Source organism: Cajanus cajan, chromosome 5 (assembly GCF_000230855.2).
Source record: "Cajanus cajan strain Asha chromosome 5, NIPB_CcT2T_4, whole genome shotgun sequence".
NCBI classification, from domain to species: Eukaryota; Viridiplantae; Streptophyta; class Magnoliopsida; order Fabales; family Fabaceae; genus Cajanus; species Cajanus cajan.
In genome coordinates, this window is record NC_138521.1 from 19,581,578 (window position 1) to 19,608,370 (window position 26,793).

General features: G+C 33.8%; 1 protein-coding gene and 1 long non-coding RNA gene across 3 annotated transcripts; one reads left to right on the top strand and one right to left on the bottom strand.

Moving 5' to 3' along the window:
• The first annotated feature begins 4,915 nt into the window (after positions 1-4,915).
• LOC109808733 (DNA (cytosine-5)-methyltransferase CMT2) lies at positions 4,916-25,325 on the top strand. 2 transcript variants are annotated; one of them, XM_020371851.3, is made up of 22 exons: positions 4,918-5,394; positions 6,882-7,559; positions 7,742-7,776; positions 7,890-7,992; positions 8,596-8,700; positions 8,781-8,900; positions 9,044-9,137; positions 10,289-10,491; positions 10,599-10,664; positions 10,750-10,992; positions 12,036-12,094; positions 12,178-12,244; positions 12,338-12,667; positions 21,856-21,924; positions 22,002-22,091; positions 22,334-22,421; positions 22,769-22,887; positions 22,964-23,068; positions 23,816-23,859; positions 23,953-24,022; positions 24,095-24,198; positions 24,840-25,325. In XM_020371851.3, exons 1-22 carry the CDS (start codon positions 5,083-5,085, stop codon positions 25,015-25,017), a joined length of 3,282 nt encoding a protein of 1,093 aa, XP_020227440.1. In that variant the 5' UTR covers positions 4,918-5,082; the 3' UTR covers positions 25,018-25,325. The 2 variants fall into 2 exon arrangements, with proteins under 2 accessions (XP_082931189.1, XP_020227440.1); XM_083075063.1 differs by lacking the exons at positions 23,816-23,859; positions 23,953-24,022 and having other exon boundaries at positions 4,916-5,394.
• LOC109808734 (uncharacterized) lies at positions 16,756-21,527 on the bottom strand. The gene is made up of 3 exons (XR_002240619.3): positions 20,900-21,527; positions 20,607-20,757; positions 16,756-19,535 (listed from the first exon to the last, which is right to left on the bottom strand). It is a non-coding gene; the product is annotated as an uncharacterized LOC109808734 (long non-coding RNA).
• Positions 25,326-26,793: the final 1,468 nt, after the last annotated feature.

Here is a 26,793-nt window from a genome sequence, read left to right on the forward strand (position 1 = left end):
CGAGTTTATTTGTCATCCCTAAACCTAGGTCAAAATCTAGAATCACAAACTATGGAACATGAATCTTGACATCCAAGTTAGCTAGGAGAGTTTTGACAAATAGTCTAAAGGTAATTAAATTGTAAACAAAAAGTAGACAAACATTTTAATTAAAAATTTCAATAAGAAATGCATCAGTTCAAGATTTCAATCTTTACAATCAAATTTTCACAGTTTCAAAGTATAATTTGAATTCTCTTAATTCTAAATCAACAGAAATGCATTCTAAAACTAAATCTAAATCTAGATTTACTAAATTTCATAGAAACATAAGATGCAATTGCAATCAAGTAATTTTTATAAAATTCAGATCGGTAAATGGTTGATTTAAGATTATCGATTAATTTCATATTTAAATCTAAACCCAATATCTGTTTAATTCTAAATCTAAAATGAAATTCATAATCATGAAAAATAGAATTGGATTTAGAATTAAAAAAATAAGGAGAAAAAGAGAAATTCGTACGGTAGAAATTAATTGAAAACTTGAATTTTATCGTAATTCGTAAAACCTCAAACCGATGAATGAATCAGCAACACATTTCAATCAAAATGCTCCAACAATTCATCTTTAGAGATAGCAAAATTCATGAGAGAGAGAGACATAGAGAATCTGAAAAGTCATAAAAACTAGAAAGAAAATTTAGAGAAACTTCTAAGAAAAGTCATCTCAAATATGAAAAATGAAGTCAAAACTTTTAGTATACATGAGTTACACTTACATATAAACTAAACTAATGAGCGTAGTTTTGTTCCAAATAGGCACAACAATGATAATATCATTATCACCTAGGAGGTGTTCCATTCTATACAGACTAAAAAAGGGTGTGTTGGCTAGATGGCGATTAAGATCGATTAGGAGATGGCTTACAATAGGTTGAAATGGTGTTTTGTGAGAAATACTCTTCAAGACATAGATATCCTTATCTCCTTTTATCAACCTTATTTAAGCTTGTATTTTTATCCCTAAGACGAAAATGGTTGTGGAATGGTGAAGTGCTTGATGAATTCTCTTCTCCATGAGGTATTTGCTAAGGAGATCCCTTATCACCTCATCTCTTAGTGATTTGAATGGAACATATTTTCCATCTTGATGTGGCTGTGGAACACATGCTCTTTGGATTCCAATTCAACTAAGTAGAAATGGACCCAAGTTGTCTATCTTACTTTCATAGATGATTTTGTTCTCTTTGCGGAGGCATCCTTAAATTAAGTGGAGATTATTTAAACCTGCCTGGATCTCTTTTGTAAGAGTTATGGACAAAAAGTGGGCAATGACAACACAAAAATTTCCTTTTTCTAAGAATGTCTCTAAGTAGGTTAATGAAGAAGTCAACAATGCTTTTGATTTTAAGCGATCTAATGAATTAGGTAATTACTTGGGGTTCCTATCATCCATTAGAATAAACATACTTACCAAGGAGTGATGAAGATAGTTAATAAAAGGTTAAGTAGTTGGAAAGCTCACAATCTATCCTTAGTTGGTAGATTGATCTCAACCAAATTAGTTCTTACTGTTGAGCTTAGGGGAGCTGAAGACTTTAAGAGTTTTGATGATCACAACAACTTGGAGACAACAAGTGTACAACAACAACATTGAACACAAAAACAAAGTCAAGGAAGAGTCAAGAAAAATACCTTGAAGTATAGCTATGTAATAGAGCTTAGGAAGCAAATTGTTATGAATGAATTGTTATATTTGTGTCTGTGTGTGCTTTGTGCATTGAGCAAATCTTGTCTAGAATCAAGTAGGGAGTAGATGATGATGAGTTAAACATTGGAAAATTATTTTGAGACTTAAAATGAAGTTTTAAGAACTGACTCAAAATAATCGATTATTGTTAAATATAATCGATTATTTCAGCAAGTGGGCTAAGTGGAATGCCTTGCTGTAATAATCGATTATTTGCCAAAATAATCGATTATTTCAAGAACAACTCTCCGGAATAATCGATTATCCAGCTAAATAATCGATTAAATTGTTCTTGATTGATTTCCAGAAATCTGAAGAACAAAATAATCGATTATTCTTTAAAATAATCGATTATCTGGGTTTGAATTTTTATAAATAGTTTGAACTCTTTTGAAACTTCATAACATTGAGTAAGAACTGATAATCAACTGGTAAAAATGTTTTAGAGATTCCGTGTGACATCTTGGAGAGTTTTCTTTGTGAAATCCAAGAGAAAAACGTTTGTGAAAAGCTTGTGAGGAAATCATCATCATCATCATACTCTTGAAAGAGGAAGACAAAGATTTGTTCAAGAATTCCAGGTGAATTCGTTTCATTTTATTCTTTGTGAATCTTTGTGAAAAATCTTGAGAAGGGTTTCTCAAGTGGTGAAGTTTCTTGTAGTGGGTTCTACAAAGGTTACTTTCTTGGGGTCAAGAAAGTGGTTATCTTTTTGTAGTGAAGTATATGCATGTGTGTGTGCTTGTAAACCTTCTTGCTAAAAGATAGTGGATCAAATCTTAATCAGGTGGTGATTAAGGACTGGATGTAGGTCACATGTGGAGTGGCTGAACCAGTATAAAAGACTTGTGCAATCTTCTTCAACCTTATCTCTTATTTTGTAATTTCTTGGTTGTGCTTTAAAGAAGATAAAACTTGATTAACATGAGTATGTGAATTTTGATGGTTTAAATCTATAATTGGATATTATATTTGAACCTCATTGTCTTGTAATCAAGTTGCACATTGCATTCATATCATTGTAACAAGTCTTTAAGAGTGCTTCATTTGAAAATTCTGTCATAGAAAAGTTTTGATTGAATTTAAGATCCAAAAACTCTGATAAATTTTTTAAAGGGTTATTGAATCCAATTCACCCCCCTCTTGGATTGGGCCATTCTTTTCTAACACTTACAACACTACCTTCATATTCCAAGCAAACTGCTTAGTTACATCCCTAGCTATGTGATGATCTTGATAAGAAAAGTTGGGGGGGGGGGCTTTTATGGGGGAGTGATGAGCATAATTGTCATGTGCATGTAATGTTTTGGTTGATTATTTGTACTCCCAAGCCAAATGGGGGGTCTTAGCTTGCAGAGTTTTAGAGTTTTGAATTCTCTATTTTGTATGAAAAATTGTTGGCAACTTTGTAAGCAAGATCAAAGCTATGGGTTCAACTAACCAAATCCAAATATAAGTGTGGAAATGATTTGTTGCCTATGGTTGAACGAAAATAAAGTTCCTCTAATTTTTGGAGAGGCATTTGTAGTGTGTGGGAACCATTTCAAAGAGGTCTAGTTTGGTGCACTACTAAGTTCTGGTTAAATCACTAGATCCCTTCTATTCCCAAGGTTATCTTTAAAACAACTCAATTTGTGCAAATGGAGGAGGTGAACAATCATGTGGCTGATTATGTTAATCAATTTGGAGAAAATTACCATGTGAAAAACATCTCTTTTAAAAAAGTGTTTGAGTTTGTTACATTAAAATTCATATTCTTGAAAGATTCAAGATTGTCTTTTAATCTAACAAAATTACTTTCAAATTGTTAGAAAGTAGAAAAAAATGTATTCAATATAAAAAGAAGACTAATAAAGTGATTTGATTTTTAATGTAATAATTTACAACATCTAAATAATAATAGATTATTAAAAAAAAAATTAATAATATTTTAATATTTACTTCAATTAAAAAAAATATATAAATGTCTCGATAATAAATATTATATAAGGAAAATAATATGTACCTAAAAAGAAAAAAATCTCATAATCTTCACAATGAATTAATACTAAAAAAATAAAACACTTAAATATTATTATTTTTACTTCTAAACTCTAAATAAAATAATTAATTTAATATAAAAATATGAGAAGGGATCCACCTACTCAAAAAATAAGTCTCAGTAAACTTACTTCACTTAATAGTTCATATCTACTGCAATTTTTAATAATCAAACTATTAAATTAACTATTAAATTAAGTACAATTAAAAGTCACGTTTACAAGGGTATTATGAAAATATTATAAAATAGAATTTTAACTTACTTTAGTATTTTTATAGATAATTCATTGAATAAATAAATTCACTTTGTTTGTTTTGATAAATTTTATAATTAAATTTACGATTTTTTTTCTAGAAGCAAAAAGATGCATGTTAAATAAATACTTAATTAAATTATGACATAAAAGTATTAAAAATATATTTCATTAAACATTACAAATTTTAATTACGCAAAATAATCATTAAGTATTTCTGATGTAATAAAAAATATAATTTTATATTCCTTTTAAGCAATTTAAAACCAGTTGCAGATATTTTAGAAGAAAAAAATGTTAACGACACATTTTTTTCACACACTTTTTGTTTTAATGCACTCTTTCTAAAGAGTTTAAATTTATTAAAAAATATAAAAATTTATGGGTCTCTTACCTTTTTAATAACTCTCTTTATTTTGTAACTTTTAATAAATTATAAAAAAAATTGTATATTAATGGAAGTGTGATAGAAAGAACATTTTCATTGGATAAACAAATATAAATAAATACTTTCAAACTCTCGCCTTTTGAAAATAATTAAATTAAAAGACTAGCTCAATTCTTTATGCAAGAACTAAATTAAAAGAATCTTTTACATTAATTATTTTTTTTAGAAATATAATTTTAATTATGAATTTTTTTTTTACTTCAATAAGTAATTGATGAAATACACTAATTCATTATATATCCATATTTTACTATACATAAATTTAAATTCAAAATCCTATTTAAAAAACCTATAATTCATCATTTTCTTACAGTTATTCAATTTAATAAATTTTAATCCACAATAAAAAAAAATATTAATGAAAGACGTTAAAAATTATGTGACTGCACTACACGGTACTAGTACTAGATGAATTAGTCATAAAAAGTTGTCATAACTCATGCAAAGCCCTTGATAGGAGGGTTAGTTAGAGGGTACTTCAAGTCCAAAGCAACACCACTTCGCCACCAACTCTACTCTTACTTTTTTTTCTTTTTTTTTTCTTTCACTTCTTCCATTAATTAACTCTCTTTATCTCAGCATTGAGTCAATTCTGTAAGTGAAACGCCATGACCTCGCCGCAGGAAACGCCAAACGATGAATCCCAATCAGATCCCCAATTGAATTCCCCGGCCCTCACCGTGCTCCCAAATGCACCCGATTGCCGCCCCCTCACCCTGTGCCTGCGAAACGACGCCGTCGACATGCGCCTGCCGCATGCGGAGCCTCTCCGCCGCTCTCCCAGGCTCAGCTCAGCTCCGGCCGCCGCGGGAAGCGCCAATGCGGGTTCCGGAAAGGGAAAGCGGAAGCGGAAGCTGTCGCCGGAGGAACGGCAATCTCTGAGAAGCTCCTCGCGATTCTCGACACCTCAACTCGTTGAGGTGCGTGTCACTCACTGTCCTTTTGCTTTGCATGTTGATTTTTTTTTTCTTTTGTTTTTTTTTTTTCACCTAAAATGTGTTTTAGTTTTCGGTTTTTTTGATATTGAAAAACGATGGCTTTGATTCTCATGCTTGTGAGGGACGAATTTTGTTAATTATAAAAAAAATGAGGACGAAATAATTATAATTTTAGCTTATGCACAAAAAAAATATTTCAATTTTAGCTGAAAATTAAGAAATCCTGGAACATTTTTTTGTTTTTTTTTTATATTTATTTTTTCGAGTGTTGCAGGGATTGTTGCATGCATTATTTTAGTTTAACCTGTTACGGGGCTACCTTGTCTATATGTAATGTGAGAAATGCATATATTTTTCCTTTTGCTAATTTTGGGGTCTGGATTGCCGTTAATAATGCTTTATTTTGTCAGAAATGCAAGTTCGCTTTTATGATTTGGCCGAAAAATGAAATAATGTGTTTCAGCGTCTGTAGCATAGATACCTAAAAGGGTTAAATCTATTTGCTGGCTACTGGCTATATCAGTTTTTCCCTTTTTGTTCTGTTTTTACAAAAGTTAGGGTAGGAACAAAACTAGAAACTTTTTATTCGGGAAGAAATATATTTCAATATATCTAAAAATTCAAATTTTTTTTTAAGTAATTAAAAATTAGAAAGCAGTATGACAAGAGTTCTTTTTTTTTTTTTTGCTATGTTTTGAGAGGAAGTCATTGGACTCTAGGAGATTGAAAATATATTTTTTAATGTTAATTATTTAATGGAAAGAGGTCTGAATAAAAAAAAAATACCCTTTTAAAACTGTTTTAAGAAAGTGTACTAGTATTTAAAAAATATAACCGGCGAATCATTTTTTTTTTTGTTTTTGTAACCTGCTAATCATATAATATTATCTAACTTATTATGCATGATATACGAAAATGTAAATATATCGGACATTCATGCATGTACAATTTAATAATCGACACTTATTTATATTTTAAAAAATATATTATACATTAGGATAAAACATTATGAGCAAATCTCAGGTAGTTTCTATTTTTTTTTGAAAATTTATGTTCTTTATCTGGTTGATGTCATTTTTCAATCCAACTGTTATATTGAATAAATTTAACAGATGCAGTATGTCAACGTTTAATTTTGTCTCGGGTTGTTGATCAATGAGTACCAATTAAGGTGTGACTTCTTTATGATTTTGTTGAATGGTCCTTTTTCAATAGCATATTTACTATATTTATTTTTGAACCGCGTCATAATACTTTATTATTATTTTCAAATTACTTTTGATTCTCTCGGTCTTGTTACTTTAGTTCCCATGTCCTCAAGCCCAATTGCTTCTCTGTTAATCATCCTCATTTTTTGTCTATGTATCTTTTTTTTTTTTCTAGTATAATATTTAACAACACGTTGACACAAGAGTGACATCAACGCATTCTAATGTGAAATGTGAATTTTGGATGGGAAATGCATTCAGGAAAAGAGCTCACCACGGAAGAGGTTGATGTCCCATGCAAAGGACGACCTTGGAGTTGGATTAAGCAATGGTTTCAATATTCATTCAGATGCCAAGCCTGGAATGGTGAGAAGTTCTCACGGGAAGTTCTTTGATGAGAAGCGATTGAGGCAGTCCCCAAGATTAAATCCATCAAGTGAGGTATATGTAGAAAAGATTGATGTGAAACGGTATGGTGCATTGGAGCTTAGGAGATCTCCAAGACTTTCATCTTCAAGTGGGAATGAAAACATGGAAATTAATGTTCTTCAGGGGAAAATAACATCAAAAGGAGTTCACCAAAAGAAGAAAAATACAAAAGTGATTTCTACTTCCATTAAATTGTCTAATTCACCAGATGAGCAGCATTTTGAGGTTGAAACCATCTCAAGAAGCTCTACTCCCGGAATTGATGATACAAAACACTTGAGATGGTCTTCAGAAGCAATCACATCCACATCCTGGGATGAAAATGGCAGAACAACTTCTAATTCCTTTGCCTTGCCTGAGTTAGATGACAACCCACCAAAAAAGAAATATAAAATGTCTACTTCTTCAACTAAGATAAGTATGGATTCAGAAAGAATTCCTTCCTTCATTGGTGATCCAATACCTGATGATGAAGCTCAGAAAAGATGGGGATGGCGTTATGAATTAAAGGTTGTGGACCTGATTCTTTCAGTATACTTTTCATGCTATAAGAATTTCAGTATGCTTTTCATGTCTGTATTATTCTTTTTTACTTTCGAAAAAATGAAAAGTGTCCTGCTAGTTTCTATTTAATCCAAACACATTGTATTCTTCTATATGTTTTTATCTGATTTTTCTTCTGAAGCTTGCAGGACAAAAAATGTAAAGACCAAATTTTCAAAATAAAGTAAGTATTAACCAATTCATAAATTCATTTAGTGTATTCTAGCACTCTTTCTCAGTTGATACATTTTTAATTTCTTCCCCATATATTTCTTTTTGATGTTGTTGATTTTATAGCGAGGGTGAAGAAGATGAGATTATTGCAAATGTCGAATGCCATTATGCACAGGCTGAAATTGGGAATTGCATTTTTAGTCTTGGCGATTGTGCATTAATAAAAGTAAGTTCTTAGTTTAAAATGCTACTGCTTAATATGATAAAAAGAAAAAAAGGAGAGTAGCCCCTTGTAAAGATATTTTAGAATGTTGATTCATTATGGCTTCCTCTATTCATTTTCTCCCAATGAAATACTCTCTTGCTTTTAATTTGTATTTTATGGAAGTGTTAATCATTAATTCATTATGAATCTTTTGGTTATTGGTTTTACTTAATATTTTGATCTTTATATTCCCCCTTGGAAAAGAAAGCTCCTCCCCTAGTGTAGATTCATATGTACAAGATATTTTCCATGAAAATTCCTAGAAATTTTTGGATGTTACTGATGTTGAGTTTCCACGCATTAAATAGAAGATTTTAAAATTTGATATTGAGACCATCATCATCATAACTGCTTGTATATGTTCAAATTCATCAACCTTATTAGCAAAGGTGCAGTGAGTGTCCTTTTAATATGCATGTGAATACATCCTTTTACTTAGTCTTTCTGCTGTCTATTGTAGAGCTGGTGGGGGTAACATGTGGATGTCTGACATCTGTGAACTTCAAAATCTCATGTGAACATAATGAGAGCAATTTATACTTACACCTTGAGTAATTCTTACAGGGGGAAGGAGAACAAAATCATGTTGGCAAGATTATTGAATTTTTCCAAACAACTCATGGTCAAAAATATATCCGAGTCCAATGGTTTTACAGAATTCAAGATACAGTGAGTATTGAGCATGTCATGATATTTATTTAGTCTTGTGAAAGGATATGTTGTGACTGTTTCTTCCATTTGATTTTCAGGTTGTCCAAGACGAAGGTGGTTTTCATGACAAGAGGCGTTTATTCTATTCTTCAATAATGAATGATAACTTAATAGATTGTATAATAGGAAAAGCTAATGTCACTCAAATAACACCTAGGGTATGACAAATCTTTGTTAGGGTGTTTCTTAATTGGTTTCTTCACAATTGCATCAGATGCTTCATTCATTTCTTTTGTCATTTTTGAGGTTTAAACATCAGTCTTTGTATATACTACCAAATTTTTTGTGCAATTTGTTGCAGGTTGGTTTGAAGTTGGCTTCAATTTCACCATCTGACTTTTATTATGATATGGAATATTGCGTGGATTACTCTTCATTCCGCAACATACCAACAGGTATGTGATCAAGGAGCCCAAGATGCTTATGGTCATCGGTTTCTGTATCTTTTTATTATTTTCTTGTTTGATCTATCACTGGAGAAGGAAAAAGAAATAGGAGGCTGGGGAACCTTAAAACTTGTACAAAAATTTGCTTTTAGTAGTTGGTGATAACTTTTGTATACAACTTTGCATACTTCTGACATCTATTATCTTTCCATGCATAGTATCTATATATCCCCTTGTTGACATTTTGATGTTCTAGAAATAGGAGAGAATAAAGAGAAAAGATAATTTTAATTTTACTTGTATACTATGATGATTTACAATAAGATGTAAAGTGTTAATAAAGCCTAAAATACTCTTCCTTATTTATACCAATAGTCTTCATAAGGAAATAAAGCACAAAGTATTAGAAAACATGGCAAGTGGGAAATAATCCTAAGAGATGATTTCTAGGATACTCTAAAGTCTAAATTATTCTATGATATAGTCATGCTCTAGCGAGATATTGGTGAGTGGATTGGGTTTCACAAATTTGACCAATTATTTGTCCACAACAGTCAATGTTAAAGGCCTGCAATGAAGGCTTGGTTCTCACATGATCGCAATGAATGTTGATAGTGTTAACTTAATAGCGATATGATAGAGCACCGATTAATAAAAGACAATATTGAACACTAAAATCACAAGCAATACAACAATACACTTGCTGTCCTTGAGAAAAAGTCTCCAACTACACAAACACAGCAGCACACTTGTCCCATAGACAAAAGTAACCTACAGAGTCCATTAACTGAAAATTACTTCACACTCTTAATTACACCTTTTACTATCAGATATATTTCTAATACATAACTCGCTCTGCTGTCCTGCAGTTTCTGATGCAAAACTAACTACTAGCGTCTAGCAGTGATTTTTAAACATAACTGTCATCTTGGAATTTCTAATACAGATCTGATTTCTAAAGCAGTTATTTTATACGCATAACTTCCCCTAATTCTCAGTTCCTATTCCTATCAAAATATTTCAAATACTTCTCATCTTAGTTTCATATGTTCTTATGTGATCAACATTAGCCGTGTTGAACTGTTCCAACAAATTTATTCAAATATATGTTGTGTTTTTTTTTAAGATTATATCTAAAAAGTGTCAATTTATTGCCTTAGATAATCCTGTCAAGACTAATGAGTTATCCCCAGCCACTGTTCTAGAGAGACTCTCAACAGATGCCTCTGCAATAACGGAGACTCTACCCCGTTCTGAGTTTAACAAGACAGAATTAACATTATTAGATCTCTTTTCTGGGTGTGGTGGCATGTCAACTGGACTGTGCTTAGGTGCTAAAGCTTCATCAGTTAACCTTGTCACGGTACTATAAATGAATTCCTTCTCTCTAATGAAATTCTTCCTATTTAAGAATTATATTAAATATCTGCTCTGATACATTGATCTTGCTTTGGTTGCTGTTTTTCTCAGAAATGGGCTGTTGATAGTGACAAGTCTGCTAGTGAAAGCTTGAAACTAAACCATCCAGGCACGCATGTGAGTGCTGACAATCTTCTGCTACAACAAAGATATTTGATAGTAACTTTTCACAGCTGAGATAATATATTCATTCATTGAATAGGTGCGAAATGAATCTGCTGAGGACTTTCTGGAACTATTGAAGGAGTGGGAAAAGCTATGCAAACGGTATAATGCCACTGATGCAGAAAGAACATTTCCAATTCGATCCAATTGTTCAGGAGCAAAGAAACAATTGAGTTCAGAAGTTCATGGCACTGCCGCTGGCACATTTGAAGTTTCTAAGTTTGTTGATATTTGCTTTGGTGATCCCAATGAAACTGGGAAACGTGGTCTATATTTGAAGGTAATAAATCCCATGTCAACTTTTGGGTATTCATTTGTCTCATTAAAACCTTATTGTTCATGAAATAATTTTGTACACATATTTGCTTACTTGCTGTTGGATAGAGTGATGGTCATGTGACCCTCGAATGAGTAGCACTTGCAATTTTGTCAAATTCAATTGTATTAGTTAATTGCGTAATTCTCTAATTAAGAGAGATGATTGTTGTGAAAAGGCATGCAAGTGTAAAAGCTTGTCTCATGCCTCCATGGGTAGAAGAAAAAAGAAAGAAAAGTTGAGTGATGGGGTTGTAAATTCATTTTAATGAAAAAATAGGTATGCAAACATTTACTGTACATTTAAATGCTTTGACTGTCCATGGATTGTGTGTTTAAGTGAGCCAAGGTGTTCCTGCATTATATGATAGGCAATCAGATTGAACATAGATTTTACACGATTAGTTTTGATAAGAATCTTAGGAGAACCATGCCAGAAAAGCTAGTGGTTGTATCTCCTATACTAGAATCTCATGTTTCCAATGTGGGACTTAAGTTTCATACCTTGCAATTGGATCCTCACATAGTTCAAGCTTGAACTTTTTAAATATTAAGTCATATCATTGTAATATCTTTTGCATAAATTGATTTCTTAACTTGTATACACATGTACACGTTATAAACTTAATATATTTTAAATGAGTTTTCTGAAATTAGTGTTAGTCAAAGTTGTTGTTATTTTATAAGTATTAGTGAGAGTTAAAGCATGGGTTTTCATTACCTTCAGTTTTCTGTTAACAGAATAGAATAAAATGGTTGGCCTCCCATAAAATCAGCCTTTTTTTCTTACAAAGCTCGGATCCTTTTCTTTTGGGGGTTTTAGGATTCCACTAGCTGTCAGAGATCTTTAATTTTAGTACTACTAACTTTACAACATCAGCCCCTGTTAACATGGAAAATTTTTTCCTTTACTATTTATTTTTTTACCCATATTTTACCCTATTGAATCTCTAATAATGTTTTGGTTCATAAATTGGCGATGATTAAATTCTCATGGTTGTTTCATAGGTGCATTGGAAGGGTTGCAGTGCAAGTAAAAACACATGGGAACCAATTAAAAGCTTAAGGTATATATTTCTTGATTCTCTTTGATGTGATTGATGATATTAAATGTTCTCAGACATCAGTACTTATTTATTTATATTTGTAGTAAGTGTAAGGAAAGCATACGGGATTTTGTGAGGAAAGGGATGAAATCAAAAATCTTGCCTCTTCCTGTAAGTAGTATTATTTACTATTTAAAGTGTAGATGTGGTAAAATCTCGATAAATTTTGCATTTTGAAAGGAACTGTTGCTTAAATTATTTCAGGGTGAAGTTGATGTTATTTGTGGGGGTCCTCCTTGTCAAGGAATTAGTGGATATAATCGCTATAGAAACTCTGAATCACCATTGGATGATGAAAGGAATCGACAGATTGTGATTTTCATGGACATGGTGAAATTTTTGAAGCCTAGGTATGTGTTAATGGAGAATGTGGTTGACATATTGAGATTTGACCAGGGTTCACTTGGAAGATATGCATTAAGTCGTTTGGTACATATGAACTACCAAGCAAGACTGGGAATCATTGCGGCTGGATGTTATGGTCTTCCACAATTTCGATTGCGTGTTTTCTTGTGGGGTGCTCATCCTAGTGAGGTTAGTTTTAGAAATTGGTGTTAGGTAATAAAGTTGATAGATGTACAACTTAATACAAACATCTGTCTCGTAATCTCTTTGAAAGATTGTGCCCTTTTTAATCCACCCAAATTTACGAGAAAGCTTATGTCTCTATCCATCAATGGTTTTGTTAAGAGAGAGGGAGACAAATGAGTAAACCGTAACTGAATACACTGCAATGTGTAGCAGCCCTCATGTTCATATTACTAAGCTAAGTATATACAAGCATATGAGCCAAGCCCGTATACATACTAAAACCCTTTATTCTTAACAATAATTCTTAACACTTCTCCTCAAGTTGAAGCATAGATGTTATTCATGCTCAACTTGTAACAAATAAAATCACTACACATCCCATTCAATGCTTTTGGAAAAACATCTGCTAGTTGGTTGTCTATCTTAACATAAGTAGATATAAGATTGTCTTGGATCTTTTCTCGGATAAAGTAACAATCTACCTCAATATGCTTTGTTACTTCATGAAAAACTAGGTTTGATGTGATATATATGGAAGCTTGGTAAATCCCATCTCTAAAATCTATCTCGCCCATATTAACTCATAAGTTGTTTTAGCCATAGCTTTCTACACAGGATCTCACCACCAAATTATGCTTCTTACTTTTCCATGAGATCAAATTACCTCCCATATATACATAGTAGCCTATGGTAAATTTGCAGTCCATAAGAGACCATACCTAATTTGCATTAGAGAAAGCCTCCACCTTCATATGTCCATGATCTTGATAAACAATCCCTTTTCTTGTAGCTTTCTTCAAATAGTTAACAATGTGGATTGGTACTTCCAACCGAGTGTTAGTATAAGAAGACATGAATTGACTTACAACATTTATTAGAAAGGAAATACAAGGTCAAGTGATAGTGAGCTCTTCTCAGAGTCCTAGTATATTGTACACCGATTTTCATTCGGTTAATTTTCTGTTAGTTGGGGTTAGTTGTGGGTTGCTGTGCAGTTTCAATTGAATATTGTATTTTCCTCTACCATGGTCTTCCAACTTCACAAACCCTTCTATGTACTTAAACAGATCCCTCATGCTTGGTTTGGCAAATTTCACACTATGGTACAACAATTTGGACGGACTCCTAAAGAAGTCGACCATTGCGTCTTCTACCGCCAATTGCCATTGCCCTCAAGTGTACATCTACCTCATTATAGATGTGGAATTGTGGATGACATTATTATAATATTAATCTCAAACGATACCTCTCGAGACAATTTCAAATCAAGGACCATGGGAAGGTTCGGTATTTCTTAGGTATTGAGGTGGCCTAATCCAAAGACAGACCGGTAATTTCTCAAAGGAAGCATGCTCTAGACATGTTAAAAACCCAGAACCATATACTGAATAACAAGGCAAAACAAAAGTATATGAGTAACTGTTGTATTATTTTTGCTGAATAACAAGAAAAGTTACAGTGGAATGGATATTCCACTACCACAGAGTTGAGCTCCTACAGTGGGATAATGCTCTCTGTCCATAACTAATTTCTTGAATCGTTCCCAAAAGTGTCATCCCCCCTTACTCTACCAATACAATAGAAAACTCCCCCACCCAAATTGTTCCACTCCTCTCTCTGCCACGTCAACATTCTCCCCTTTGCCTCTTTTGTTTCTCGTGACATACACTCTCCACACTTTAGGCTTGGTCAATTGATGTGCTAATGGCCCATCAAGGCCCAAATGACAATCTAAGGTCCTATAATTGCTCCCCTCTAGAAAATTAGACTTGTCCTCTAGTCTGAAATTAGGAAACTAACTCCAAATGTTGAATTCCTCATCTCATATGGCCTCCTCTACAGCCTTGTCCTTCCATTGTATTAGCAACCGATGGATAGAATCTCCTCCTTTAGTCACTGTTCTAGTAACGAGGACATCAATAGGTTCATATTAATGTGCAGAGTCCCCTTCCATTCCTTGAGGAAGTTCCTTCTCCACCCAATAGTCTCCAATGGCTTTCTTCAACAATGACACCTGAAATACAAGATGAATTCGAGATGAATCAGGCAATTTAAGTCTCTAAGCCACAACCCCAACCTTTTCGATGACTTGAAATGGACCATAGTATCTAGGAGCCAGCTTTGAACAGATTTGTTCTCTTATTGTTTGTTATCCATGAGGTCTTGACTTCAAGAAGATCCAGTCTCCATTTGCAAAATTTTGTTCCTGCTGCTTATGATCAACCTGAACCTTCATCCTATTTTGAGCCCTTTGCAAATGGTATTTGAGTTGTCGCAATGCCTCATCTCTATCCAAGAGTTCCCTTTGGACTGCTTCCACTTTGGTCTCCCCTTGTAAAAAATGAATGATGACAGGGGGTGCTCCCCCATAGATGGTCTCAAAGGGTGTGGTCTCGATGGATGCATGTACAGTAGTATTGTACTAGTACTCAACCCATGATAACCATTGCACCCAAGTCTTAGGTTGGTCTGCAATAAAACATCGTAGGAATGTCTCTAAACAATGATTAATTACCTCAGTTTGTCCATCCATTTGAGGATGGTATGCTATGCTCATCTGTGAATGAGTGCCCTGCAATTTGAATATCTCCCAAAAGTTACTACAAAAATTGGATCTCAATCACTTTTAATAGATGTTGGAATACCATGTAGCCTCACCACTTCCTTGATGAAAATTTTAGCCACTGTTCAAGCAATGTATGGGTGTTTCAAAGGAATGAAGTGACTATATTTAAAAAGCCTGTCAACAACCACCAAAATCGCTTCATACCCTTTGGATCTAGGTAAACCAGTTAAGAAGCCCATGGAAATTTCTTCCCATATTTTTTCAAGAATATTCAGCAATTGTAATAAGCCCCCAAGAGCTATAGCCAAATATTTTTGTCTCTGGAAAACATCACACTCCATCACCACTGTTGAATGCTTTTCTTCATGCCTATCCAATACAAATTAGCTACCACACAATGATAGGTTCTGTAAAACCCCAAATGTCCTCCTTGTGATGTGAAGTGGAACTCCTAAAGTAGAACAGGGATCCATGGAGACTTACTGGAGATGATCAACCTCCCATCATACAACAAAACCCCATTTTGATAAGAGAATCCCTACTTCGTCTCCTTGCCCTACTAAAAGTCCTTGATCATATATTTGAGTATCTCATCTTCATGCACCCCTTCTATCACCTTCCTTCCCTTAATCCAATTGGTATGATGTATCAAAGAATTGAATTCCCCCTCTCCATACATTCGTGACAATGCATCAGTACCCTTGTTCTCTAAGCTTGGCTTGTAAACAATGTCAAATGTATATCCTAACAATTTGGTTGCCCAATTTTTATTGATCCCCGGTTGTTACCCTTTGTAGCAACAATTGACGTAAGCTCTTTCAATCAATGTTTTGACCTAGTAAATAGGGTCTCAATGTTGGATAGCTAAAGCCACAACCATCAACTCTTTCTCATAAGCTAACTTGGATAGATTCCTATCTCCCAAAGCTTTACTAAAATAAGCTATTGGTTTGCCATTGTGTTAGGATGGCACCTAAACCTTGACCAAAGGCATCACTTTCAATGGTGAACTCTTGAGTAAAATAAGGTAATGCTAACATTGGGGTTGAGGTAATCTTTTGCTTGCGTAACTCAAATGTCTCTTGTGCAGCTTAAGTCCATTGAAACCCATCCTTCTTTGTGAGCTCGATTAGGGGCTTAGCTAGTTTTCCATAATCTTGAATAAATTTTTGGTAATAGTCCGTTAAACCCAAAAAACCTCTCACCCCTTTTACGTTCTTGGGTATAGGCCATTGAAGCACACTTCTAATTTTACTAGGGTCCATGGCTACCCCCTCTTTTGAGATAACATGTCTCAAATACTCAAAAGCAGTTTGGGCGAAATGACATTTTTTTTTATTTACTACTAGTTGTGTTTGTAACAACTCCAAAACATTGTGCAAGTGTTGCTTGTGGGTGTCTCAGTCAAGATTATAGACCAAGATATCATCAAAGAAAAATAACACATACCTTCTTAGCATGACTTTAAAAATTTCATTCATGAGAGATTGGAAAGTGGAAGGTGCATTCATCATGTTAGATATAGTTTTATCTCATGGGCCTAGGCCCACTACTTTGTATATAAACATATCTTTTGTTTTGCAATACACAAGAAATATGTTCTTTCCATTTACCATTTCTCTCAACACATCAATTCGAATCGCATTACCAAATATTCATAATGTCCTTCACGAGTTCTAAATGTTGTTTTATGTATATCTTCAACCCAGACCCACACTAGATGACGACCCAATTTGAGGTCTAATTTAGAGAAAAATTGAGCAGCATGTAGTTAATCAGTAGCTCCTTGACTTGTCTTTCAATTTCATTTTTATGGTGATGTGCGTAATGACTGGGTCTCACATTCACAGGTCCCTGTCCTTCAAATAAGGTAATGGTATGTTCCTTTTCCCTTTTTGGAGGCAAACTTTTGGGTTCCTTGAAAACATTCGAATATTTCTTGATCAACTCCAATAATTCCTCCATCCCTTTTGTTCCATTCTCATTCTCCAATGGAATTGAAAGGTGCACCTCACTTGACTTGTCTTTCAATTTCATTTTTATGGTGATGTGCGTAATGACTGGGTCTCACATTCACAGGTCCCTGTCCTTCAAATAAGGTAATGGTATGTTCCTTTTCCCTTTTTGGAGGCAAACTTTTGGGTTCCTTGAAAACATTCGAATATTTCTTGATCAACTCCAATAATTCCTCCATCCCTTTTGTTCCATTCTCATTCTCCAATGGAATTGAAAGGTGCACCTCACTGATTCCCCAACAAATGCCTACAAAGCTAAAATGGCTTGCATAACCATTAGGTTCTCCTTTAAGCTCCACCCATTGTTTGTTGAATTGAAACTATATGCACTGCTTACCCCAATCTATCCACATTCCTCCTAAGGATGCCAACTAAGAAATACCCAAAATCACATCAATTTCCTCTAAGTCAAAGAGAAATGTATCTACAACTACCACAATTTTCCCTACTTCCAACTCAACATTCTTATAAACTCCTTGCACCAAGGCTTTGTATCCATCCCCTAACTTAATTCTCATTGCTTTAGTGTTTTTTGACTGGCCAATCCATTGCTGCCACTAGTTTTTTAGAGATGAAGTTGTGGGTTGCCCCACTGTCAACTAGCATAAGAATAGGGTAACCATTTAATTGTCCCACGGATCTTCATAGTTTGTGGTTTCCACCCCTTATCAGTGCATAAGTTGCCTAAATTCATCATGCTACACTCACCCTTCTCCTCTCCGTCATCTTATTCTTTTATAGCAATGACATTAGCTTCACCTTTTTCTTCTTCCACATCATCTAACACCATAATCCTCAATTGGCGATCGGGACATTGGTGGTAGTGGTGTGTAAAAAATCCAAACCGATTCATAATCAATTTGATCCGCATTGAAAAATTTGACCCATTTTGAAAAAAAAAATCCGAACCATTCTACTTTACAAAAATAGTTCAATTATCTGATCCATTTTTACAAAGTGGATTGGTTCAGTTCGGTTCAATTTTTTTAAAAAATCAATCGATATGAGTAAAAAATGGATAACCGCATCACACTGAACTGATCCAATTTCAAACAAATCGATCGATATTTTAAAAAAAATCAAATCAATCTACTCTATAAAAAATGGATCAGTTAATTGATCCGTTTTTATAAAATGGATTGGTTCAATTTGGTTTGGATTTTTCAAAAATCTAATCCATGAACACCCCTAATTGGTGGAGAGGATGTAACGGTCCGCCACACTTATAACAAAATCCTTTTTGTTTTCTCTCCACTAATTCCTGGCAAGACAAATGCCTTAAATCTCTATTTTGATGTCCTTGCCTCTGCCATTCATGCACCTAGTCTTGTTTGGAGACAACTCTATTATGTCCTCAGTGGTTAACCTCCTTACCCCTTCAGACATAGACCCACTAGTTACTATTATTGCGTCCCACACTATGGGTTTGTATCAAGCTATGTGGAGTGGAACGGTAGTGGGAATTGTGGTTGAAATTAGTCTTTCCTCTTCAACTTTGTGATGTCGTCCAACCCAATTTCTCTTTCAACTCACACTCAATTGCTCTTTGCCAAATTGATCAAATGTGATCATGGCAGAGGCCCTATTGCACGCATGCTCTGAACTCTCTCGAATTCCTTCCTTCAATCCATGGATGAAATATCCAAAATATTGGTCATTGAGTAAGCGACTAACCTGACAAATAACCTCTCAACCTCTTGTACATATTCATCTACACTCCTCACTTCTTGTAATGCCGCAAGTTGCTCGAAAATATCCCCCTTGTCAATTTCGCCATAGTGTTCTAACAACTCGTGTTTCAATTGCTCCCATGTCAACTCTGTCTCTTCATTTAGTGATTCGAAGAAATGGATTGTTGAACCCTTCATACAAAGTTGTGCTAAGCTCACCGACTTGTTTCTCGTACATGAAAATAGACTTCGGCGTGCAATCCATCTCGTTGAGTCTTCTTCGGTGAACAATGGCAATTTCACCTTCTTTGTTGATTGACAAAATTCATCCAATGTCTCTCCTTGTAAATTCTTCACACTCGACAACCTAATTTGACAGGATTCAATGCTTTACGTGATCATACTTGTAAGTTTTTCTTAATTATCACCCTCCATGTTCTTTGTAATTAATGCAATCAACTTCTCCTAATTTTCATCTACCTTCGCTTGCATTGCTACAAGTGTTGTTTTGCTGTTTGTCACCTTGTTCTCCAGAGTATCTACTTTGGCCTCCATCTTCTTCGGTAGCATTTATACCCTAGATCATTGGTCCTTTCACCTTTTTTTTAAACTGTAGAGCCCTGCGTTATACAGCAAGTTGAACCAATTGTTACAAACCTAGAACCATATAGAGAATAACAAAGCAAAACAGAAGTATAATAATGAACACTAAAAAGAAAAGAGAATGTCACTGTTGTGTTATTTCTGTTGAATAACAAGAAAAGGTTATATTCAAATGGATATTCCACTATTGAGCTGAGCTCCTACAAAGGGCTAATGCTCTTTCTCCACACTTTAGGACTGATGTGCTAATGGCCCATCAAGGCTCAAATGACTATCTAAGCTCCTATCAAGACATCTTTGAAGAAACTAGCTTACTAAATGTAATGCCTATGGTGGACACTCCTATGGACCCCAATGTCAAACTAGTGCCAACTTAGGGGGAGCCCTTATTTGATGGAAGATACTAAAGATTAGTGGAAAAATTAAATTATTTTACAATCAACAGACTAGTTATTGCTTTTTCTATCAATGTAGTAAGCCAATTCTTGAACTCCCTATGTTAAGAACATTTTGGAACGTTGTTATTAGAATGCTTATATACATTATACGAGGCTAGTAAAGGCATGTTACATGAAGACAGGGGTCACACTCAAATAGTTGACTACTCAGATGCTGACTAGGCAGGCTCACCCAATGACAGGGGATCCATCTTAGGCTATTGTTTTCTGGTTGGAGGGAACTTGATATCCTGGAAAAGCAAGAAGTAGACAATTGTAGCAAGATCAAGTGCTGGAGCAAAAAATAGAGCCATGACTTTAGTTACTTGTGAGCTCATTTTGTTAAAACAACTCCTACAAGAACTTTGAGTTGAAGAAGAGATTCAAACAACCCTGATATGTGATAATCAAGCCACATTGCACATTGCACATTGCATCCAGTCCAATCTTTCATGAAAGGACCAAGAACATTGAGGTAGACTGTCAGTTCGTCATAGAAAAAATTGAGTCATGATAAACCATCATTAAGTTCATCAACTCTAACGAAAATTCTAGGATGAAGTACCAAGATAGGTGGTATATCCATGAATCATCTGTTTTAACCGTTTGATATAATATTAAACAATTTAACGGTTGTGATTTCTTACTTACAACTTATTTAGCAGGTTTCTTTCCTTCTTTTTTTTTAACTCCTCCTCTATATGCTTTAACGGAGCTAATCATTGTTGAATATTTTCTGACCACCATCCCCGTCTCTCTTTCACGATAAACAACATCATCAACCACTAGTAGATTTCTTTTTCTGGTTACAAAACCACCACCAGATTAAAACAACATTATCAGAAGCAAATTGTTAAAAAAATTAATTTTTATTCAAAATCAAATCTTTATGATTTCAAAGGTTGATTAAAAAAATAAAAACTGAGAAAAAAAAAAATAGTCACCCAACATCCAATTGGCTACATATTCAAGATCGAGAAGGAAGCTTCCAAGTACGGCATCTGCAAAATCATCCCTCCCTTCCCACAAGAAAACCGCCATCGCCAACCTCAACCACTCGTTCGCCGTCGTCGCCAGCTCCACATTCACCATGTGCCAACAACAGATCGGCTTCTGCCCCCGCCGTCCGCACCCCGTCCAGCATCCAGTCTGGCTCGGGCTCAGCCTTGGGCTCAGGCCTCAGCCCGCTCGAGACGGAAACGCTCTTCTAGAAGGTCACGCTGGACAAACCCTTCTCCGTGGAGTACGCCTACGACATGCCAGATTTTGTTTTTTTAATAATTTAAATTTAAATTTCTAGTTATAAACTAAAAAATTATTTTCCCGGTTAAAAACAGCCTTTCAGCGGTAAATTTCCTATCTCATGGATGAGGTACACAACAAACTACTTCATCCTAGAAGGATTCCAACTCTAATGATCAACTAGCAAAAGCCTTTACTAAGTCACTCAGGGGCCCAAGAATTGACTATATTTGTAATAAGCTAGGTGCATATGATCTATATGCTCCAACTTGAAGGGAGTGTTGAAAATAAGATATTAAGGAAATATATAATAGTTTAAGGGAAACTAAATATTTTCTCATCGTGCACATTTAATGTATTTCTCCTGTATAATTAAACCTCTGGGGTGTAGTTAAAAACACACAGATTCGGTCACATATGTCTCTAATTAGGTTTGAACAACTTTCAATCATTTTTTACTTAAGGCACTCCTTTAGCAACATTACTATCTTCTGTAAGTTTTAATCAAATCCCTTGAATTCATTGTCAATTTTTGTATTAGAACTTGAAAAGTAATATTTTTTAAGTTAGGGTTTGAAGAAATTGTTATAGCTTACCCAAAAAAATGAAGAAATATTTATATTTTTTTTATGATTTGTTAATTGTTAATCTCTAGCAGGTTATACCCCAATTTCCACTGCCAACACATGATGTTATCGTCCGATACTGGCCTCCACCAGAGTTTGATGTATTGATCCTCATGCTTAAGTGTAATTCTATCAGCAGTCTTGTACATTTCTCACTAGTTTTTGTTTTTATATGCAGCGCAATGTTGTTGCTTATGATGAAGACCAACCTCGTGATGAATTAGAGAAAGCTACTGTTATTCAAGATGCCATCTCTGATCTTCCTGCTGTACTGTTCTACATTTATTTGATTTTTTTATTATTTTTTATGTTTGGGCAGACTCCTCTAAAGCGAGTTTGTCTCTTAAGTGTAAAAGGGTACCCTTCATTTATCATAAGTGCTTCATGGTCTTAACTCACTTAGATTCTAATGTGGATACCCTTGCTCACTTTAGACACTTACTTTAGGTGAGCCTTTTTCTTAATATTTGCTAGTGTTCCATATGACTTTAAATTAACTCAATATTATAGGTCAAAAACACTGAAACGCGTGATGAAATGCCATATCGAAATCCTCCAGAAACAGAATTTCAAAGATATATTCGGTCAACTAAGTATGGTAATAGCACCTTCCTTCGAATAATAATTTTTTACTAATCATAAAATTATTTCTATGTGGTATGGTTTTTAACTGCAACATTTCTCTGTGCTAGTTGACTCTTCATTCATCTAGAGAATTAAAATATAAAAATTAAAGCTTGAAATTTATTTGTCTCAGATTCAAGTTATTAAGCGTAGTTGACTTCATCTCAATCACTAGTGTTTGTATGATTTCTTTGTAGGCATTTCATCTGCAAATCTTGTCAGTAGTTTTCTCTTTTTTAATTGTTCTCTTGTGAACTTTAGCTATAGGTCTTTGGACCAAACATCAACTCATCTTGTTTCCTTGTTATTCATTTTGAGTAGAGATGACTGGGACAACTTCAAATGGAACAACAGAGAAAAGGCCTTTATTGTATGATCACCGTCCCTACTTTTTGTTTGAAGATGACTACCTACGTGTTTGTCAAATTCCAAAACGCAAGGTTGTAGTCTAGATTAAGTTCATGTGTTACACTTTTGATTCATCCCTTTTTCACCCTTAATCTAATGTAATTGTAGGGTGCAAATTTCCGTGATCTGCCTGGCTTAATTGTAGGAGCTGACAATGTGGTTAGGCGGCATCCGGCCGAGAAACCAATTTTGCTACCATCTGGAAAGCCATTGGTGGGTCTTTCTGTTTCTGTACATAGAAAGATGTTTATATTCATTTTCATTTATTTGTCTGTATTTTACATACATGTGTCTATTGCTATATGATTAAAATGCTAATTAGTTTGACTGCTCCCCATCATCTCTAATGCTAAGACAATTTATATGACCACTGAATTAGCATTAATTTCTGCATTCCAAATCATATTTTAGACTTAAATAGTAATAAAATGTAAGTTAGTTGCTCATTATTAAGTGGGAAAAACAATAAGGAGACTACAAAATGTTATGCACCCTTTTATTCTTTCCTTTACCTTGGATATTGGCTTGCTATTTTTCAACATATTTGTCTTTGTTCATAAAAAAGCAAGTAGCTTATTGATCATCAACTTTATTTATTTTCTTATATCTCAATACATTAGTTCCACGTTCTTTAGTCAACTTTCAACTAAAGAACCTTAATAATAAAAAACAAATATAACTATTTGATCTTCAATGTTTGTATATCAGTATTGATGCTTTTGTAAGGAATTTTGAAAGAAGTGAAATGTATGAAGAGATTTGTGGCATCCATTATGTCATTATATTATACCAATCTTTATGAGCACTTCTTAAGAAAAATAAGATGTTAATAGATGGTTTATCCAAGCAGTTGAAGTTACAGGGTTTTCAATGAGAGGTTATCTGTTTAGGTTTCGTAATTCATTCTTAGAACTGCATGAGGTTCAATTAATCTTGCCTGTCTATTCTATGTGGTCTCAGGTCCCAGATTATTGCTTCACTTATGAGCAAGGGAAGTCTAAGAGGTGACTTTTTCAAATATAGTATATCTGGGGATTTTTGTTGCTTTACTAGTTTACTACATTTGAATGACTTTTAATCTGTATTTACCCATGTAGACCATTTGCACGGTTGTGGTGGGATGAGAATCTTCCTACTGCACTGACCTTCCCAAGTTGTCATAATCAGGTCTTACCCCGGTCTTTGATTTGTTATAGAAATCACACAAATTGATTTCTTATATATTTCAAAATATTGTAGGTTGTACTACATCCGGAGCAGGATCGAGTCCTCACTGTACGAGAATTTGCCAGACTGCAAGGATTTCCTGATTATTATAGATTCTATGGGACTGTAAAAGAGAGGTACAAAACCATTAAATAGTGAGGAGCATTGTCATAGGTTTATTAGATGCTGCATTTCACTTAATAGTGAGTTGAGAATCCATTTTTTCACATCACTCAAGGGATGTATGGTAATGGCAGGGATCAAAAGTTTTCATTTTCAAAAAGCAATGGTTACAGAGCTAAACATATTTTTGGTATAAAACCAAAATTTAGTGTGAATATGTCTGGATAAGTTTCTTCTAAAAACACTTATAGGAGAAAAATTAGAAAAGAAAATTGAAACAAACATCTTCATAAGCTAAAACAAACTTTTGCATAAAATAAAAATAAGATTTTGGAGAAGTTAATAGGAAATAGCTTTTACAAATTAGCTTTTTGTTTCATTTTTCTTTCCTATTTTTCTCTTCTACAAGTGTTTTTGGAGAAATTTATTCAAACAGACTCTATTTATAAGGATTAAAAATGTTTTTAAGCCTATAAAATAGTATGGATGCGTTTTAGAATCTGTTACTTTATTTGCATGAAGCAGTCTTTATTTTTGTAGTTTCCCTAGTAGCAGCCAGAGACTGAAAATAGTCTCCTATTTATTCCTGCATTTTACCAAGTATTCATGTTGTTAATTGGGCGGGTTCTTTCTTTTTTCTTGTGGTACTTTATAGGTACTGCCAAATTGGAAATGCAGTTGCTGTTCCTGTTGCACGAGCTTTAGGTTATGCCCTAGGACTTGCTTACAGAAAGCTCAGTGGAGATGAGCCACTTATGACCCTTCCACCTAAATTCTCTCACTCCACTTATCTTCAGTTATCTAATAATCAGCCTGGTGGCAACACTGACTAGCATTCATCCTATTATTTCCATTGATTTCACTAGAACCATTGTTTATATTTAATTGTTTCTGAGCAATTTTCCTTCATGTATCCGGTGAACTATTCTCAGCAACTCCCTTTTATTTATTTGCATACCTGCTTAGATAGTGAGTAAATACGTTTAAGATTTAATTTAAGAAGTCATCTTGAGAATTGCTTTCTTTCTAGGAGTTAGTGATTCTTTCATTATGTAATTCCATGCAAGTAGACAGGTGATGTGAGATTTGCACATCAATACCATTTTTCAATCTAATTGGGTGGAATGAAAATTTCAATTTACGTTGGAGGCTTTAATAATTTATCGTTCTTTTTTCTTGAACAATGCTGCTACCCATTGCATTGAATTATGACTAGTTTTCATGCCATTGCAAAGGGTACAAGGATTGCCATTTCACAATAGGGTATGTTTGGTTTAGGAAGTCAATTGAAAGGAAAGAAAGAGATAGGGAAAAAAGATGATTTTGAAGGTTTTTCAATACGAAAGAAAGTTAAAGTCTTAATTACGTTTTTTGTTTTTAAGGTACGGTAAATTGTGTGATTTTAAACCAGAGACCACTTTTGTCATACGAAAGTCTTCAATGCTTTAGAAGCATATTCATCTTAGAAGATCTCTCAACAAATTTTGCAAGATCTTTTTTAAATTGTACGTTTTTAGCTTATAATTATGTAACCTTAGGTAGTTCATTGATAGTAATCTCTTGTTTGAGAGTTCGAACCTCTCTAGTAGTGTTTGACAGATCTTTCATAAGTTTTTCATTTTCTTCTTGTAAGACTTTTTTACATTTTTCTTTAAACTTTTAATACATAAGGAAGATCATATGAGAATTTGCCAAAAGAGTTTCATAAGATATCTTCTCCTCATCAAAATTATTAAAAGGACATTAATCAAAGTCAAAAGTTACCTCTAATTCTATAAATGTTGGTTTTTTCATCATATGAACGGTTGCTATCTAGGTCTTCTCATGTAGTCATCATACTTTTCTTGACCTTCTTTTTACTGGTCCATCACTTTCTAAGTGTAGAACATTTAACCTTTACGTGCTTAGGCTTCTTATACTCATGGTAGATGAACTCCTTGTTTTCATCTTGCATAGACTTCTTGAACTTGTCCTTCTTTTTATAGAAGTTTTGTAATCTTCCTTTTTTCTTTAGTATGTTCTTAAACTTTTTTGGATATGAGAGAAATCTAGTTATCTATCGAGTTAGCAAAACTTTCATCTGAGTTACAAGACTCTAATTCAACCTTTAGAACTTTATCTTTTTCTTTTCTCTTGCTTGATTTACTAGTCCTTAAAGCAATAGAGTCATTTGCTTTGATATGATCTTTATTGATCAAATGAACTTTATGAATTATTAGAGCTCCTAAAAGTTTATCAAGAATGATAGTCTTGAAGTTGCGAGCTTCTAATATGACGATGACCTTTGATTCTAAAATCTTTGAAAGGTTTTACAAAAATATAAGATTGTTCTAAGTTTATATTTGTTAATTAAATAAACATGTATTTTAAAGATGACAAAATTGAATAGAGAAAAAATTTAAATTTTGCTTATATTTGAGTTTTGAAACCAACATATATATGATATTTTCTTTTTTGCTTATATTCAAAATCGGAATAAATATTAAGATACTTTCAATTACTTTTAAGTAAAGAAAAGTGTAATTTTCACCAAAAAAAAAAAAAAAAAGAAGAAGAAGAAAAAAAAAATATGTTTAACGAATTGAATTACACATCAATTTATAGGGTCG